The following is a 14,078-nucleotide window of genomic DNA, read 5'->3' on the forward strand; positions in this document are numbered from 1 at the left end:
GAAACCGTCAGACAGGATGTAAAAGTGAGACCTGACCCCGCGACACCAGTAAGCACACCACACACGGATACAACGGGCCGAAGGGAAAGGGCGGTGCTAACTCCATCAGGAGAAGGTGCGGTGGACGTCAGTCTCAGAGCCCAGCTGGTCAGCGGGTCTAAGCGAGGTCATGCATGATGAGGATGTCGCTCCCGGGAGGACGTGGTGACCCTAAGGCGTGCGGCTGACTAGAGGGCTTCCCGGTGAACGACACACGTCAGCAGGACCCCAGGGACGCAGGGGCCGCCCACAAGGCTGTGCCCCAAGTTCTCAGCATGTCTCTCTGCGTGACCCACAGGACAAGGGAACGAAACCAACCTACACTTTACACCATGGGAGTGTAAAATGGGTCCCACACACAAGGCGCAACCTAAAACTTAAAACTCTTAGAGAAAAACTTTAGGAGAAAAATTTTTGCGATCTTGGGTGAAGTAAAAATTTCTCAGATACAGCACTAAAAGCAGGATTCATTTAAAAAACTGGTAAGTTGGGCTTCATCAAAAGTAATAACTTCTGTTTTTCAGAAGACTCAATTAAGAGAATGAAAAGACAATCCAAGATCGCAAAAGATATTTGCAAGTCGTCTATCTGATGAAGGACTTGTATCCAGAATATACAAAGAACTCTCAAAACTCAACAGTTGTGTAAGAATCTAACACAATGAGTGGGCTTCCCTGGTGGCTCAGATGGTAAAGATTCTGTCTGCAATGCGGGAGACCTAGGTTCAATCCCTGAGTTGGGAAGATTCCCCTGGAGAAAGGAATGGCTATCCACTCCAGTATTCCTGTCTGGAGAATCCCATGGACACAGGAGGAGCCTGGCGGGCTACAGTCCATGAGGTCACAAAGAGTCAGACACGACTGAGCGACTAACACTTTCTCATAACATAACAAACAACCCGAATGTGCAGAAGATTTAAACAGCCACTTGACCAGAAGTGATGAGGATGCCAAGCACACACGAGGACTGCAGAACACTTCAGTCACCAGAGAAATGCCATTTAATCTGTCACCAGATTCTACCACACTTACCACAATGGCTAGCATGTAAACATTGAAATCAAGGGGCCATTCTAAGTGTTGACAAGGACACAGAGCAAGAGAAACGCTCACACACACTGCCCATGGAAATGGCAAATGGCATCACCACTCTGCAAAACAACTAGTTTTAAAAAGCAGTTAACCGCACATCAGCAAAATGGCCCGGCCATCCCACAGCTAAGCTCTTAGTCAAGAGAGGTGGAAGTGCATGTCCACACAGAGACTTGTGTGCAAGTGTTCACAGGGGTTTTATTTTAAGATCCAAACGTCCATCAACCGGTGAAGGGGGGAATAGATGATGCTCTATCTATATGTGAAAAAATAAAGTGAAGTCGCTCAGTCATGTCCGACTCCTAGTGACCCCATGGACTGCAGCCCGCCAGGCCCCTCCATCCATGGGATTTTCCAGGCAAGAGTACTGGAGTGGGGTGCCATCGCCTTCTCCACTGATGGGAATATGAGTGCAACAGCACAGATTCAGCTCAAATATGCCGGTTACGGTGTGGTGCCGTTAACGTACAATTCTAGGAAGAATGAAGGGATCTATGGCTGGCAGACAGGCCACAGGCCGGTGGGGCGGGATAGAGAAGGCTCTGCAGGGGCACGAGGAGGGTCTGAACACAAGGAATGTTACCCTCACGGGGCGCATGTTCTGTGACCACAGAAACCTCCTAGACGGCGCTCTTCACATCTGTGCAGTTTGTGGTTCATCAATTAAACACCAATAAAGCTGTTTGTAAAGCAAGGACACAAATGGCAAGATAATGACAGAAAATAAGATCAGCTTTATGTGGGAGGCGGGGCCACAGAGTGTCCTGCAATCTTGTCTTTTCCAGCAGTGTTTGGCTATCCTGGGTCCCTATACATTTAGGAACCAACTGGTTGAGGTCTTCAAAAAAGCCGGTTAGAATTTCAGTTTGAGAAGCATTGGCATCTTCATGACACTAAGACTTAAGATCATGGACCTGGTCTCTCCACTTCCTTCAACCTTTTAGTTCTTCAGCAATGTTTTCAACATTTGTCTCTTGCACACACATGGCAGTTTTGGAACCTATTCTAAATGAAATTACTATGAGTTTTATTTTACGGTAGCTTGCTGCTGGCGCACAGGAACACAGCTGATGTTTGTACATCCGGTGCCCTTCTAACTTCCCTCGTTAATGCTAGCGTTTGTCTTCTACATTCACTCAGATTGTCTGCATAGGTGATTATGTCATCTGCAGGTAAAGCTCTTATCATTAATTTCTCAAGTTTCTGTGACATCTCCACGATACACTAGCCAATGGGCAAGAATCACTGAGGCCCGCACCTCTGAGCCTCCCCACTTCTCAGCTCAGGGTGCCCTGCTGGGGTGTCTGCCCCCCAGGAAGATTCCCCTACCTTCTGAGTGTAGCTGCTTTGATGGCAGGGTCGGTACACTGTGGTATCCATATGCTTCTGCGGTCATATGGTTGTGGGATGTGCCCGTGACGCCCAGGAATGGGCTAAGGGAGTGCCATGGATGGGGGCGGGGGGCACGTGCTCCTCAGCTCACAGAAAGTCTCTGTAGGAGATGGACAGGTGGGCGAGCATTATAACTGACGGGGCTCAGCTCACCTGCGGACGGGGCTGCAGCTCGGAGCATACTCACCCCAAAGGAGAACATCGGTTTTCTCAAGAATGTTTGGTTATTCTCCAAAACCCCCCAAGGTCTGCACTGAGTCCCTGCAGGGCTGCCAGAGGCTCCACGCAGCACCCCTGTCTTCCAGAACCTTCCACACCCCATGGGCCCAGCCAGGTCTGTGCTTCTCAGAGTGTGGTCCGGGGACCAGCCGCAGCTCATCCCCCGGGAAGTTGTTAGGAAGGCAGGCCGCCACCCAGGTCTCCCCAGCCCAGCTGACAGGTTCTCAGGGTGAGCCCCGGCTCTGCACTCAAGGTGCGGCTGGGGTTCACGCAGCCCCCCTCGGGGCGAGGGGGGATGCTGCTCTAGACCACGGTGCTGTCTGGGGGAGCCGCTGGCTCTGGGCTCCCCTCAACACTCAACCTTGGGAATAACTCGGGCATGTACCCACCCACCCGCCTCCTGTGTGGTCTCCGCAGCTGCCCGCATGCACTCGGCCAGCTCTCCACCGCAGACTCCAAGCCGGGCCTCCTTGAGCCCTCGGAAAGCGTGGTCCTGGGCTCCCAGCCTCCTGCTGGGGGCGCCCGGGGTGTGGGGGGCAGGGTGCTCCCGGGGGTGGGGCCAGGGGAGTCCAGGGGTGTGGCCGAAGGGGTGCTCCTGGGGGTGTGTGGGGGGTGGGGGTGCCCGGGGATGTGAGGGGGGGGCCAGGTACGGGCACCGGGCACTGTGGCCGGAGAGGGGCTCCGGGGGAGGCAGGGGCACCCGGGGGTATGGGTGCCAGTCCCGAGAAACCCAGGGCGGGGGACCGGGCGGCGACTTCTCACTCTGGCAGACCCACGCAGAGCCCCTGGGCTACGGCGCAGCTCTTCCTTCTTTGCTCACATCCCTCCGTCCCCACACGAGGGGCAGGTGGGCCTGGGCATCCGGGAGCCTCCGAGGGCGGAAGGCTGCTGAGCAGAGAACCCCGCGGCGCCCTGAGGGTCGGCGCCTGCAGCCGTGGCTCTGTGGGTCCTCTTTGCACCGTGTCAGGGTGGTTGGTGAGCAGGGGGGCGGACAGAGGCCAGGACACTTCACGAAGGCCTTGCGACCCCGTGAACCTGGGATCGGGCCTCAGGCGGGCACCCAGAGTCTTGCCAGCCCCATGGGCACCGACTCTTGGGGCAAAGGGTCAGGAGGGGCGGGGGAGCCATGCACAGATGACCCAAGGGCTCCGGGCCGCAAGGAAGGTGCGGCCACAGAGCTGCTGGCCCCTCACATCTAAAGTGAGGCTGGAGGGAAGGAGGCCTGAGCTAGGGCCCTCAGGTCCTGCCAGCGCCCTGGGAGGGGGCATCCTCTTCTGCCCTCCACAGGCAGCACCCCCGAGAGTCCTCTCTTCCTGAGAACATGGGCTCACCAGAGGCCAGCTCTCCTGCACCGGCTCTGTCTGCCTCCAAGTCTGCACGTCCTGGCCTGAGCTGCGGGACCACACGCCCTGTGTGTGTGTGTGTGTGTGTGTGTGTGTGCACTTAGTTGCTCAGTCAAGTCCGATTCTTGCAACCCCACGGAACGTAGGAGGCTCTGACGAGTTCTGAGCTGCTCCCCTGGAGAATGGGCTTCTTCTTCTTCTTGTTCAGTCGCTAAGTTGTGTCTGACTCTTTGCAACCCCATGGGCTGCAGCACGCCAGGGCCTGGTAAGGTTCCTCTTTGTTGTGCGTTGAACTGTGCCCCCAAATTCAGATGTCAAAATTCTAAGCCCCAAGACTTCAGAATGTGGCCTTAATTGGACATGAGTTCTTTACAGGGGTTGTCAAGGTAAAAGGAGGCATTAGGGGAGCCCTGATCCAACATCACACACACACATGCACACACACACGCACACACGCACACGCACACATTATACCTTGTGAGAACACAAGTGGAAATGGGGTGATGCTTCTACAAGCCCGGGACACCAGCAAACCCTCAGAAGCTGCAGGGGTCTGGACCAGACGCCCCCTCAACCCTCGGAAGGACGCAGCCCCTCCGGGACCTTGATCTCAGACTTCTGGCTCCAGAGTCAGCCCTGGCGGCCAGAACAACCCCGTCACCTGCGTGGTGACTCCTGAGCCCTCCAGCTCTTCCTACCGAGCTTGAGGACACACACATCCCTCCAGCCAGGCTCCTGCTGGCCTGTGTGGATCGCCCTGCACTGCTGACCTGCTCTGCTCCATCCCGCCCCACTCCGCCAGCCTCCCCTGCAGGCGGCTTTCTGATGCTCAGATAGAATGCTACACTCACCCACCAGGGCTCCAGCCTCTCGGGAACCTCAAAGGCACGACCCTGATGTCAGCGCGTGGCCTTCGTCCTCTTGTGGGTGGGGCAGCTGTGGGGGACATGCTCGCAGCCCCCTGAAGTCGGGGTGCTGAGACAGGGCCACACCCAGCGGCGACCTCCAGTGGGGCAGAGCCACAGTGGGGACAGCGGCCCGGCCACGGCTCCCCCCGAACCCCGCCCCGGACCTGCGGCTGCAGCTGGTCCACAGCGGACAGTGAGCGACCGCTCGAGGTCAGCAGGACGGAACTCAGTCACCATCACCAGTGGAGGCCTCCGAGCCAGCAGCAGCCACTCTGAAGAAAAACCCTGGGCCGAATTCCAAGCCCGTGAAGGCTGGCTGTTTAATCGGCTCTGAACCCCATAGGTCCTACCTGCACAGGTGCGGGCCGGGGGGAGCCCCGCCCAGGATGATGCAGGCGCACCAGCGTCAGGCAGCCGGCTTTCTCGGGCTTCTGCGGCCAGGCCACGGGTCCAGCTCCCTCGGTCTCTGCTCTCCAGCACCCCTGGGTCCCTCATCTTGAGGCCAGGCGGGCGGCAGCACCCCTGGATACCCACAGCACCCTTCTCCTCGTGCAGGTTAGTGACGCCGTGATGGGCTGCTCCTGTCTGGGTCTGTCTGGCACGGAGGCGGCAGTCCCGTTGGGGTGGGCTCGGGCCATGGCTGGCCCCTGCGGGGACCGCCTGCCTTCCCAGGCCTTTCCATCTGGTGTGTGTGCTTGCAGACATACACGTCTGAGCTGGCTGGTTCCACTCCGTGTTCCTATGACACCGTGCATCGAGCCCCGACCTAGTACGCCTCTTCTTTCTCGAAACTCACAACGTGGAGCGTCTGTGGGCAGACAGCCTGCTGGGATGGCTGCTGGTCCTCACGGGTTCAAGGTGGCACGTCACCATCTCGTGAAATCCCTGTCACCTCCCTGCGTGCACGTCCCCAAATCCATGCTCATGCCCTCACCCCCGCCCCGGGATGGTCCTGGAGGGTGGCTCTGGCAGGTGATGAGGCCCCGGCGGGGGCTGAGCCCTCAGGAATAGGGCCAGTGCTCTTTTAAAGGCGGCTCCAGAGCGCTTCTAGGCTCTTCTGTCCTGTGGGCACTCGACTTTGTAAGCCACCCAGCCTGAAACATCTTTGTTACAGCAGCAGAGAGGCTGGGACATTGAGTGCTGGGCTCTTCCCTGGACCCCAGTCCTGCCTGGGACGGTGGTTCCTGCCGGACACCAGGTACCAGCCCCTGGTGGGGAGGCTGTGAGACAGGCAGGGAGGTGTGGTCTCCGGAATAAAGCTGGAGCCCTGGGCACGGTGGTATTGAGGAGCCAGGGTGGTCTGCAGGCCCTGGCAGAGGGACACTGCCAAGCATGTGGCTCAGAGCAGAGAGCGCGGTGTGGACGCCCCCCTGCAAGGGACGCAAGGTGGGAAAATCAAAGCTTACACGGAGCGGGGGGGAGGGCTGCCATCCGGGCTCCTCCTCGTGCAGAGCCAGGGTGCCACCTACCTGTACACCGTCCTGCATCTGAGGGTCCTGGGCCTGCTTGGTGGCTTGGGAACTGCATCCCTCTGCGTCCCGAATGTACAGTCTTGCGGGGGGTCATCTCGGCAAAGATCCCAGTCCGCCTGGTCAGGGAGCGGGTATTGACCGCTGTGGTTTCCGGCCATCCAGGGAAATCGTTTTCCAATGCGAGTGATTCAAGCCCTTTGGTTCCAATCGATTCGCGCTCCAGGTCGGCAAAGCGTCCGGACGCTTTGCTCCTTGCCCGACGCTCGGACCCTGGGTCCTGCACAGGCGTCTCTCGGGCCACAGAAGGACGCGCGTCTCCGCAGCCCGGACCCAGACGAGGATCGGGTACCTCTCTGCCGCCCGGGCGCACAGCCGGAGGAGAGAGGACGGAGACCGGGCGGGGTCTGAAACTGCCCACCAGGGCGAGGCCGGGGTCGCGGCAGGACCCCCGCTCCCAAGCCGCCCCAGCTCCTGGTCAGGGAGATGTCCCCAGAGCCCCAGAGAGACCTCGGGAGGGGCGGCTGCGGGGGGAGGAGGCGACGGAACCGACGAGAGAGTTCCAGACGACTGGTCTGGGGAGCGGGGTGGGTACAGCGTCAGGGTGGAGGTGGCATGGAGGAGAGGAAGCGGAGGGAGGCAAGACCCGCCTCGATCCCCGCCCGCCGCGCACCTCCTTCCCGTCGCAACTGCCCTTCCCGGGCTTCACTGGGGCGGAGCAGTGGGTGGGCCGAGGGAGCCCCAAGCTCCAAGCAGATGCCGGTGCTCGGGGCAGCTCTGGGGTGCAAGCTGGGGTGGGAAAGACACGGAAAAGAGCCCTTCCTGGAGAAGGGAACGGCCACCCACTCCAGTATTCTGGTCTGAAGAATTCCAAGCACTGTATAGTCCGTGGGGTCGCAAAGAGTCGGACACACTGAGCGACTTTCACACTTGGTCTTGCGAGGCCTGGGACCAGAGGCGTCCCGGGTCCCACGCGCCCTAGGCCCCGGAGCGCTGGCACAACGCGCTGCGGGCGGGGGACTGGCGCCGCAGCCCCGACTCTGCAGGGGTTCCCGGGGGCGGGGTGCCGGGGCGCGGGGCGCGGCCCCGCTCACCCTCCGCCCACCCGGGGCGGCCCGGAGGCGGAGCCAGGGTGGGCGGGCGCCCCCGTCGGCCGGCGGGGCGGGTCCCGGCGACAAGATAAGAGCCCTGAGCGCCGCGGGCCCGGAGCTGGAGCTTTGGCGGACGCCGGGTGGCGGGTCTCCAGCGGCGCAGAGGCCGGGCGCGCAGGTGAGTCCGGGCCACCCCTGTGGCCCGCGCCGCGCACCGGCGTCCCCTGAAGTCTGAGGCCGAGGGCGCGGGGCCCGGGCAGGAACTGTCGGGGCGGGGTGCGGGGGAGGCCACAGGTAACAGTAGCCGACAGTTGGGATGCACAGCGCTCTGCAACAGGGCAGCTGCCCATCTGAAGGTGAGGTGGCCGAGAGGTGTGAGCCTGAGACGGGGCGCGGGGATTGTGTGTGCATCCCGGTGTCCCCTGCCCCTGCCCTGCCCCAGGCTAGGAGAGGGCGCTGGGCAGGGGGCGGCTGGCCCTGGCTTCCCTGCCCAGCTGGCCCTGTGAGACTGGGGGCTGCTTGCTCCCTGTTGAACTAGACCTGTGCCTGGTGGGGACCACTTGGGCAAGCGGCCCCCAGATCCAACCCGGGTGATTTTCTCAGTGTGGCTTCTTCTCGCAGGGCTTAGTCTTTGCTGTCTAAGATGGGGCAGGATGCCCGGGAAGGTGGGGGTGTGTGCAGGCTCTGGGCATCCAGGCTGGCTGTAGGGCAGACTGCAGCTCTGCTTCTGTCCTGGGCTCAGAACCACGCTGCCCAAGCAGCACGTTTTGCTTTCTGTACCCAAAGCTGGCCTGTGAGGCCGTGGCTTCAGGCCTGAGGTGGGCTCACCCCACATGCTGAGCCGGGAGTCCCCAGCAGGTGGTCTCCGGCCCGCCCTCGAGGGCCGCCGTCAGAGCAGTCCGCTGGGGTCTGCGCGAGCCCTGCCCGCGCCCCTGGACGCTGCTGCAGGCCAGTTCCTCTGCTCCTCCCCCAAGTCCCTTCTGTGCTTTTCATTCGTCTCAGGAACGTGCTGTGATGAGTCGTGTTGTGAGTTTCTGTTCAAACTCGGATGCAGAGGAAAGTCACCCCGTTTCCGCTGCCTCCTGCTGCCTTCTGCTTCAGAGAGTGTGTGTGTGTGTGTGTGTGCGTGCGCACGCACACCTGCGAGCGTGTGCAGTTGAAACACCCAGACGCTAGAAGTCATGTTTGAAGCTGCCCACAGCCTTGAGGGCCCACCTCGCCCTCCGGCTTGACTGTGTGATTTCTTCCGTCTTCCCTGATTGCACTGCCCAGAGTGTCGTGAAGGTGACTAGGAGGTGATTTCCCAGATGAAGCGCTCCATGCGGAAACTAGTCCTGTGAGCTCCCATCCCTGCCTGGGCCGTCCAGGGCCCGCAGTGGATGTGGACATGCAGCCGTTCCTTGAAGGAGGCTTTTGTAATCACTACTTTGAAACTCTGAATTCCTGTGGGTGACCCTGGTTTTAAAATTTTGCCTCTGACTTTGGTTGCTGAGTGTAAAGAACGCGTGTGCACTGTTGTGGGAAGCCATTTGAAGATCGTCACATTACCACGGCAGAGGGGAGAGCGTGGAGGTAGCCTCTTGCGTTATGACTGAAACCACATTAGAGGCGATGTCACCCTGCAGGTTACGGAATGGACTAGGGGAGGGGGAGCAGGGCAGGGGCCTGAGGTCCCCATGGCCTGTCTCCCAGCCCCACGAGGAGCGCAGGTCATCTGCTCATCCCAGCTCTGTCTCCTTAGGTGCTGGGACAGCTTGTGTTCTGCCCCCACAGAAACGTCTGGAAAGCCACCCCTCCCTGCCCACGCTGCCCGGTGCACCACACTTCTGGCTGCTAAACCTGTGCATCCCTGTGTGTGTTTATCTTTCATGCTGGCTGAAGACCCAGAGGGCGGAAGTACAGGTTCCTGAGTCCAGGAGGCCATGAGTGAGGGCAGGTGCTCTGTGGCCCACATGTCTTCCGTGGTGGCTCCGGCCAAGGAGGCCAATGCCATGGGCCCGAAGGCGGTGGAACTCGTCCTGGTCAAGGAGCAAAACGGGGTGCAGCTCACGAACTCCACCCTCCTCAACCCCCCGCAGAGCCCCACGGAGGCCCAGGATCGGGAGACCTGGAGCAAGAAGGCCGACTTCCTCCTCTCCGTGATCGGCTTCGCCGTGGACCTGGCCAACGTCTGGCGGTTCCCATACCTGTGCTACAAAAACGGCGGGGGTGAGTCTGTCCCCCTGCCTTCTGCCCTCCTGCCTGGGGCCCCGAGGGCGCTGGAGGCCGGGCTCCGGGGGGACGCGGCGGAGCGGAGCGCATGGACGTCCCGGAACCTTGCGTGGTAGCACTCAGAATGGTCTCCTCCCCTGCTGGTTCTGTCCGGGAGGACGCCGAGGCCAGGAAAGCAGGGGCGTGGCTGGAGGCACCGTGACTCTGCCTTCTGCTTCCCAAAGTGGCCTTCACTTTGGAAAAGAAAATTCTCCAAGGCCTGGAGAACGGCTTCTTTGACCAGCCTGCCCAGTGCTCACAAAGTGTGCGGCAGCCCCTGTGCTTGGAGCCCCAGGATGTCCAGGGAATGTGTCTCCGCCCCTCCCCGGCCCCGCCTCCCCTGCACAGCCAGCCCTAGAACTGCTCCATCTGCATTCAAGGCAGAAAACTAAGAAATGGGCCCAGGTCACCCCCCCAGAGTCCAAGTTGAGAAGCCAGTTAGATTGGTGCTCGTTTCCTGTGAGTCTCCTAGACGCTGCCACCCCATCGGGGTCACTCCATGCCCCGCATTCGGGGCTTCGGGAAACTTCCTTGGGGAGGGCCTGCCCATGAGCAGCTGGGCATTTCTGAGCAGGTACAGAAGTCGACCCAAGACAGGCAGCCCTGTGGGGTCTCCCTGCCTCCCCCGCCGGCAAAACACCGGAAGAGCCATGGCAGAACCAACCTCCCATGAGGCAGAGCGAATCGGCTGAAGACGGCTGAGCTGGTGGGGCCCCGATCTCTGTGCTCAGTGCCGTAGCCTGGAGAGACCCCAGCCGGGGGCGGCACCTGCCAGCAGAGAGCTCTGCTGCAGCCCCGACGGAGGCAGGCTGGCGTCCTGGGGGCCAGGCTGCCTTGGACCCCAAGGATGCACGGCTCACGAGGACAGACATCCGCATGGAGGAGAGAGAGGGGACCCAGGGCTGGGCAGGCGGAGAGCAGACAGCAGTGAGGAGCAGAGCCGCCCCGGGCTGGGCTGGTCCGCTCTGCTCTCGGGGCCTGCGCGTACCTGCGGACAGGGGGTGACCGCGGTCCCCAGAGGGGTGTGTCAGGGTGCGGTGACAGCGGGAGCCGGGCACAGACGCAGGAGGCCCAGCCCCCAGCCTGCGGGGAGCTTCGAAGAAGGGTTACAGCGGTCGTGCCCGGACGCACGCGGACGGCGGCGCGCTTGCTGGGATGACGCCGGGCTGGCGCGTCCTCGGGTCCAGGCTGAGTGTGCTGTCGCGTCCCCAGGCGCCTTCCTGGTCCCCTACCTGTTCTTCATGGTCGTCGCCGGCGTGCCGCTGTTCTACATGGAGCTGGCCCTCGGGCAGTTCAACAGAGAGGGGGCTGCAGGCGTCTGGAAGATCTGCCCCATCCTGAGAGGTAACGGGCGGGGACGCCCCACGTGCCTGGCAGAGTGTGGGCCAGGGTCCGGGGTTGGCTGGCATGGGGAGGGGTGGGGCGTGGGCCGGGGCGGAGGGCAGGGGCGTGGGCTAGGGCGGGGCGGGGTGTGGGCCAGGGTGTGGACCGGGGCGGGGCGTGGGGCGGGGTGGGATGTGGACCAGGGCGGGGTGTGGGCCGGCGTGGGGCGTGGAGCAGGGGCGGGACATGGGGTAGGGACGGGGCTGGGGCGGGGCGGGGCGGGGCGGGGGCATGGTGTGGCCAGGGAGGGGGCGAGGCGGGGGCGTGGCGGGGGCTGGGGGCCGGACATGGGGTAGGGGCGTGACGGGGGCGGGGCGTGGGGTAGGGGCGTGGACTAGGGCAGAGCGTGGACCAGGGCGGGGCGTAGGCCGCGGGGGCGGGGGCAGGATATGGGGTAGGGGCGTGACGGGGGTGGGGCGTGGGGTAGGGGTGTGGACTAGGGCAGAGTGTGGACCAGGGCGGGGCATGGGGTAGGGGCGTGGGCCAGGGCCGTGGCGGGGGCGGGCCACGGCTGGGGTGATTGCACAGCAGGTCAGCCCCAGCGGTGTGTATCCTGTGCTGCTTTGCTGGGTGTCTGGGCCCTTGAACACACCCTTTTAATGCCGGTCCTGCTCTAAAGACCTGTCATGACCGAGGGTTTGCGAGTGTGTGTCCTTGCTCGCAGCCTGCAGTTCCTGGGTGGTGGTGTTTCGTCAAAGTGCTAACACGGTAGAAAAGATAACAGCCTCCTGTCCCTAGTTCTGTGGTCTACTGTCTGTCATCTAGGTTAGTTTGCTGGGGCTGTCATACAGAGCACCACAAACAGAGTGGCTTAAATAACAGATGTTTGTTGTGTCGAAGTTCCAAGGTCTGAACTCAAGGGTGCTGGTTGGTTCCTTCTGAGGCCGGGGGGAGGGGCAGGCCTGCTCCCAGCCTCGCTCCTGGGGTCGTGGGGGGCCGTCTTCTCCCTGCGTCTTCATGGGTATCTCTTCATCCAGGCTTCCCTTTTTATGGGGACATCAGTCGCAGTGAACTAGGGCCCACCCTGACTTGATTTTCCTCTGTAAAGACTCTGCCTTCAGTAAGATCACATTCTGAAATACTGGGGATTACTAAAACTTCGACAAATGGGTTTTGGAGGCCACAGTCCAACCCATAGCGCTGTCTGTCTCCCACCTGTGTGCCCATCCATCACTCTATCCACGGGTCTGCCTGTCATCTGTCTGTCACCTGTCTGGCTGTCACGTATCAGCCGTCTATCATCCGCCTGCCTACCTGACTTACCGCGTCTATCGATCTGCCTTCTGTTTCCCTATCTGCCGCCCTTCTGCCTCCGGGCAGCTGTGCTGCTGCTGGGGGCAAAGCCCACGTCCCCTGCGAGCCGCGTCAGCCCCAGGAGCCCTCGTCACTCTGCTGTGACCGTGAGCAACCTGGCCCGCCTGGGGGCTGGCTGTGCACGCAGCCCTGGGGTCAGAAGGACTAGAGGCTCAGGCCTCTCTCCCTGGGACACGGGGCTGGATCTGCTCTGGCGTTTGGTCAAAGGCGGCTCTGAGTTCCCCAAGCCACAAGCGGAGGATTTGGTGTACAGAGTTGTCACCTTCCAGAGATTTCCAGCAGCCACCCACAGCCAGTTCATGGCCAGGAAGCTTATGAGAGGCACTCGGAAGCCACGGCTGCCCGACTCTGCGGCTGCCGGACGAGTCCACCGTGAGCCAGCTTCTCCCGAGGAGCGCAGGGGACAGACGTGCAGTGAGGAGTTATTCCCCAAGGACGGGGTCCACCCCAGAGGAGGCCTTCCTGCTGCTGAGCATGTCTTCCAAGAAGGGCCGTGTTCCAGGACCTGTCTGTGCCATGTGCTGAGTCACTGCAGTCGTGTCTGACTCTGTGCCCCCAAGGACTGTATATAGCCCGCCAGGCTCCCCTGTCCGCGGGATTTTCCCGTCAAGAACACTGGAGTGGGCTTCCATTTCCTTCTCCAGGAGATCTTCCTGACCCAGGGACGAAACCCAAGTCTCCTGTGGCTCCTGCATTGCAGGCAGATTCTTTACCGCTGAACCACCAGGGGAATCATTCCTGATACTAGAGCTGTTTAATGTCTGCGCGTAAGTAACCTGGAGTCACTCTCTATCTGCTTTCAGGGTAGGAAGAGAGTTTTAATGAAGTGTCCTGAGCAGGAAAATAGCTTCTCCTAAGGGTCAGAAAACCTATGACAAACCAAGACAGCTTATTGAAAAGCAACGAGATCACTTTGCCTAAAAAGTCCCTATAGTCAAAGCTATGGCTTTCCCAGTAGTCATGTACGGATGTAAGAGTTGGACCATAAAGAAAGCTGAGCACCAAAGAATTGATGCTTGAGAGACCCTTGGACAGGAAGGAGATCAAACCAGTCCATCCTAAAGGAAATCAGTCCTGAATATTCATTGGAAGGACTAATGCTAAAGCTGAAGCTCCGGTACTTTGGCCACCTGATGTGAAGGGCCAACTCATTGGAAAAGACCCTGATGCTGGGAAAGATTGAGGACAGGAGGAGAAGGGGGAAGCAGAGATGGTTGGATGGCATCACCGACTCCATGGACATGAACCTGAGCAAACTCTGGGAGATGGTGAAGGACAGAGGAGCCGGGCGTGCTCAACCGTGGGGTCTGAGAGAGTCAGACATGACTTAATAATTGAACAACAACAAACAAGGAGGGCCAGACCCACAAAAAACAAGCCAACGCGCTCCCTGCAAAAGTCACCGTGAAGACAAGCTCCTCCTGGCCACAGGCGGGCAGGACCGGACCGGTGCCCACGAGCTTCCAGCATATTGATGCCCAAGCCAGTCCCAGCAGCAAAACCAGGAAAGGATGTGGAAATGAGGGAAGTCTGTGTGGAGCTGGGTAAACTTAACCACAGTAGCGGAACGCAGCAGTGC

The 14,078-nt window shown here is 60.6% G+C and overlaps 1 protein-coding gene across 1 annotated transcript in view; it reads left to right on the forward strand.

Moving 5' to 3' along the window:
* Positions 1-7,665: 7,665 nt before the first annotated feature.
* Positions 7,666-14,078, forward strand: part of SLC6A3 (solute carrier family 6 member 3) — a 34,502-nt gene continuing 28,089 nt past the window's right edge. The window contains exons 1-3 of the mRNA XM_024981550.1: positions 7,666-7,730; positions 9,434-9,760; positions 11,015-11,146. Coding sequence (XP_024837318.1) covers positions 9,475-9,760; positions 11,015-11,146 — 418 coding nt within the window. The 5' untranslated portion in view covers positions 7,666-7,730; positions 9,434-9,474. The remainder of the gene's footprint in view (positions 7,731-9,433; positions 9,761-11,014; positions 11,147-14,078) is intronic.

The sequence above is a fragment of the Bos taurus genome, chromosome 20, assembly GCF_002263795.3.
Source record: "Bos taurus isolate L1 Dominette 01449 registration number 42190680 breed Hereford chromosome 20, ARS-UCD2.0, whole genome shotgun sequence".
In the NCBI taxonomy this organism is placed as follows: domain Eukaryota; kingdom Metazoa; phylum Chordata; class Mammalia; order Artiodactyla; family Bovidae; genus Bos; species Bos taurus.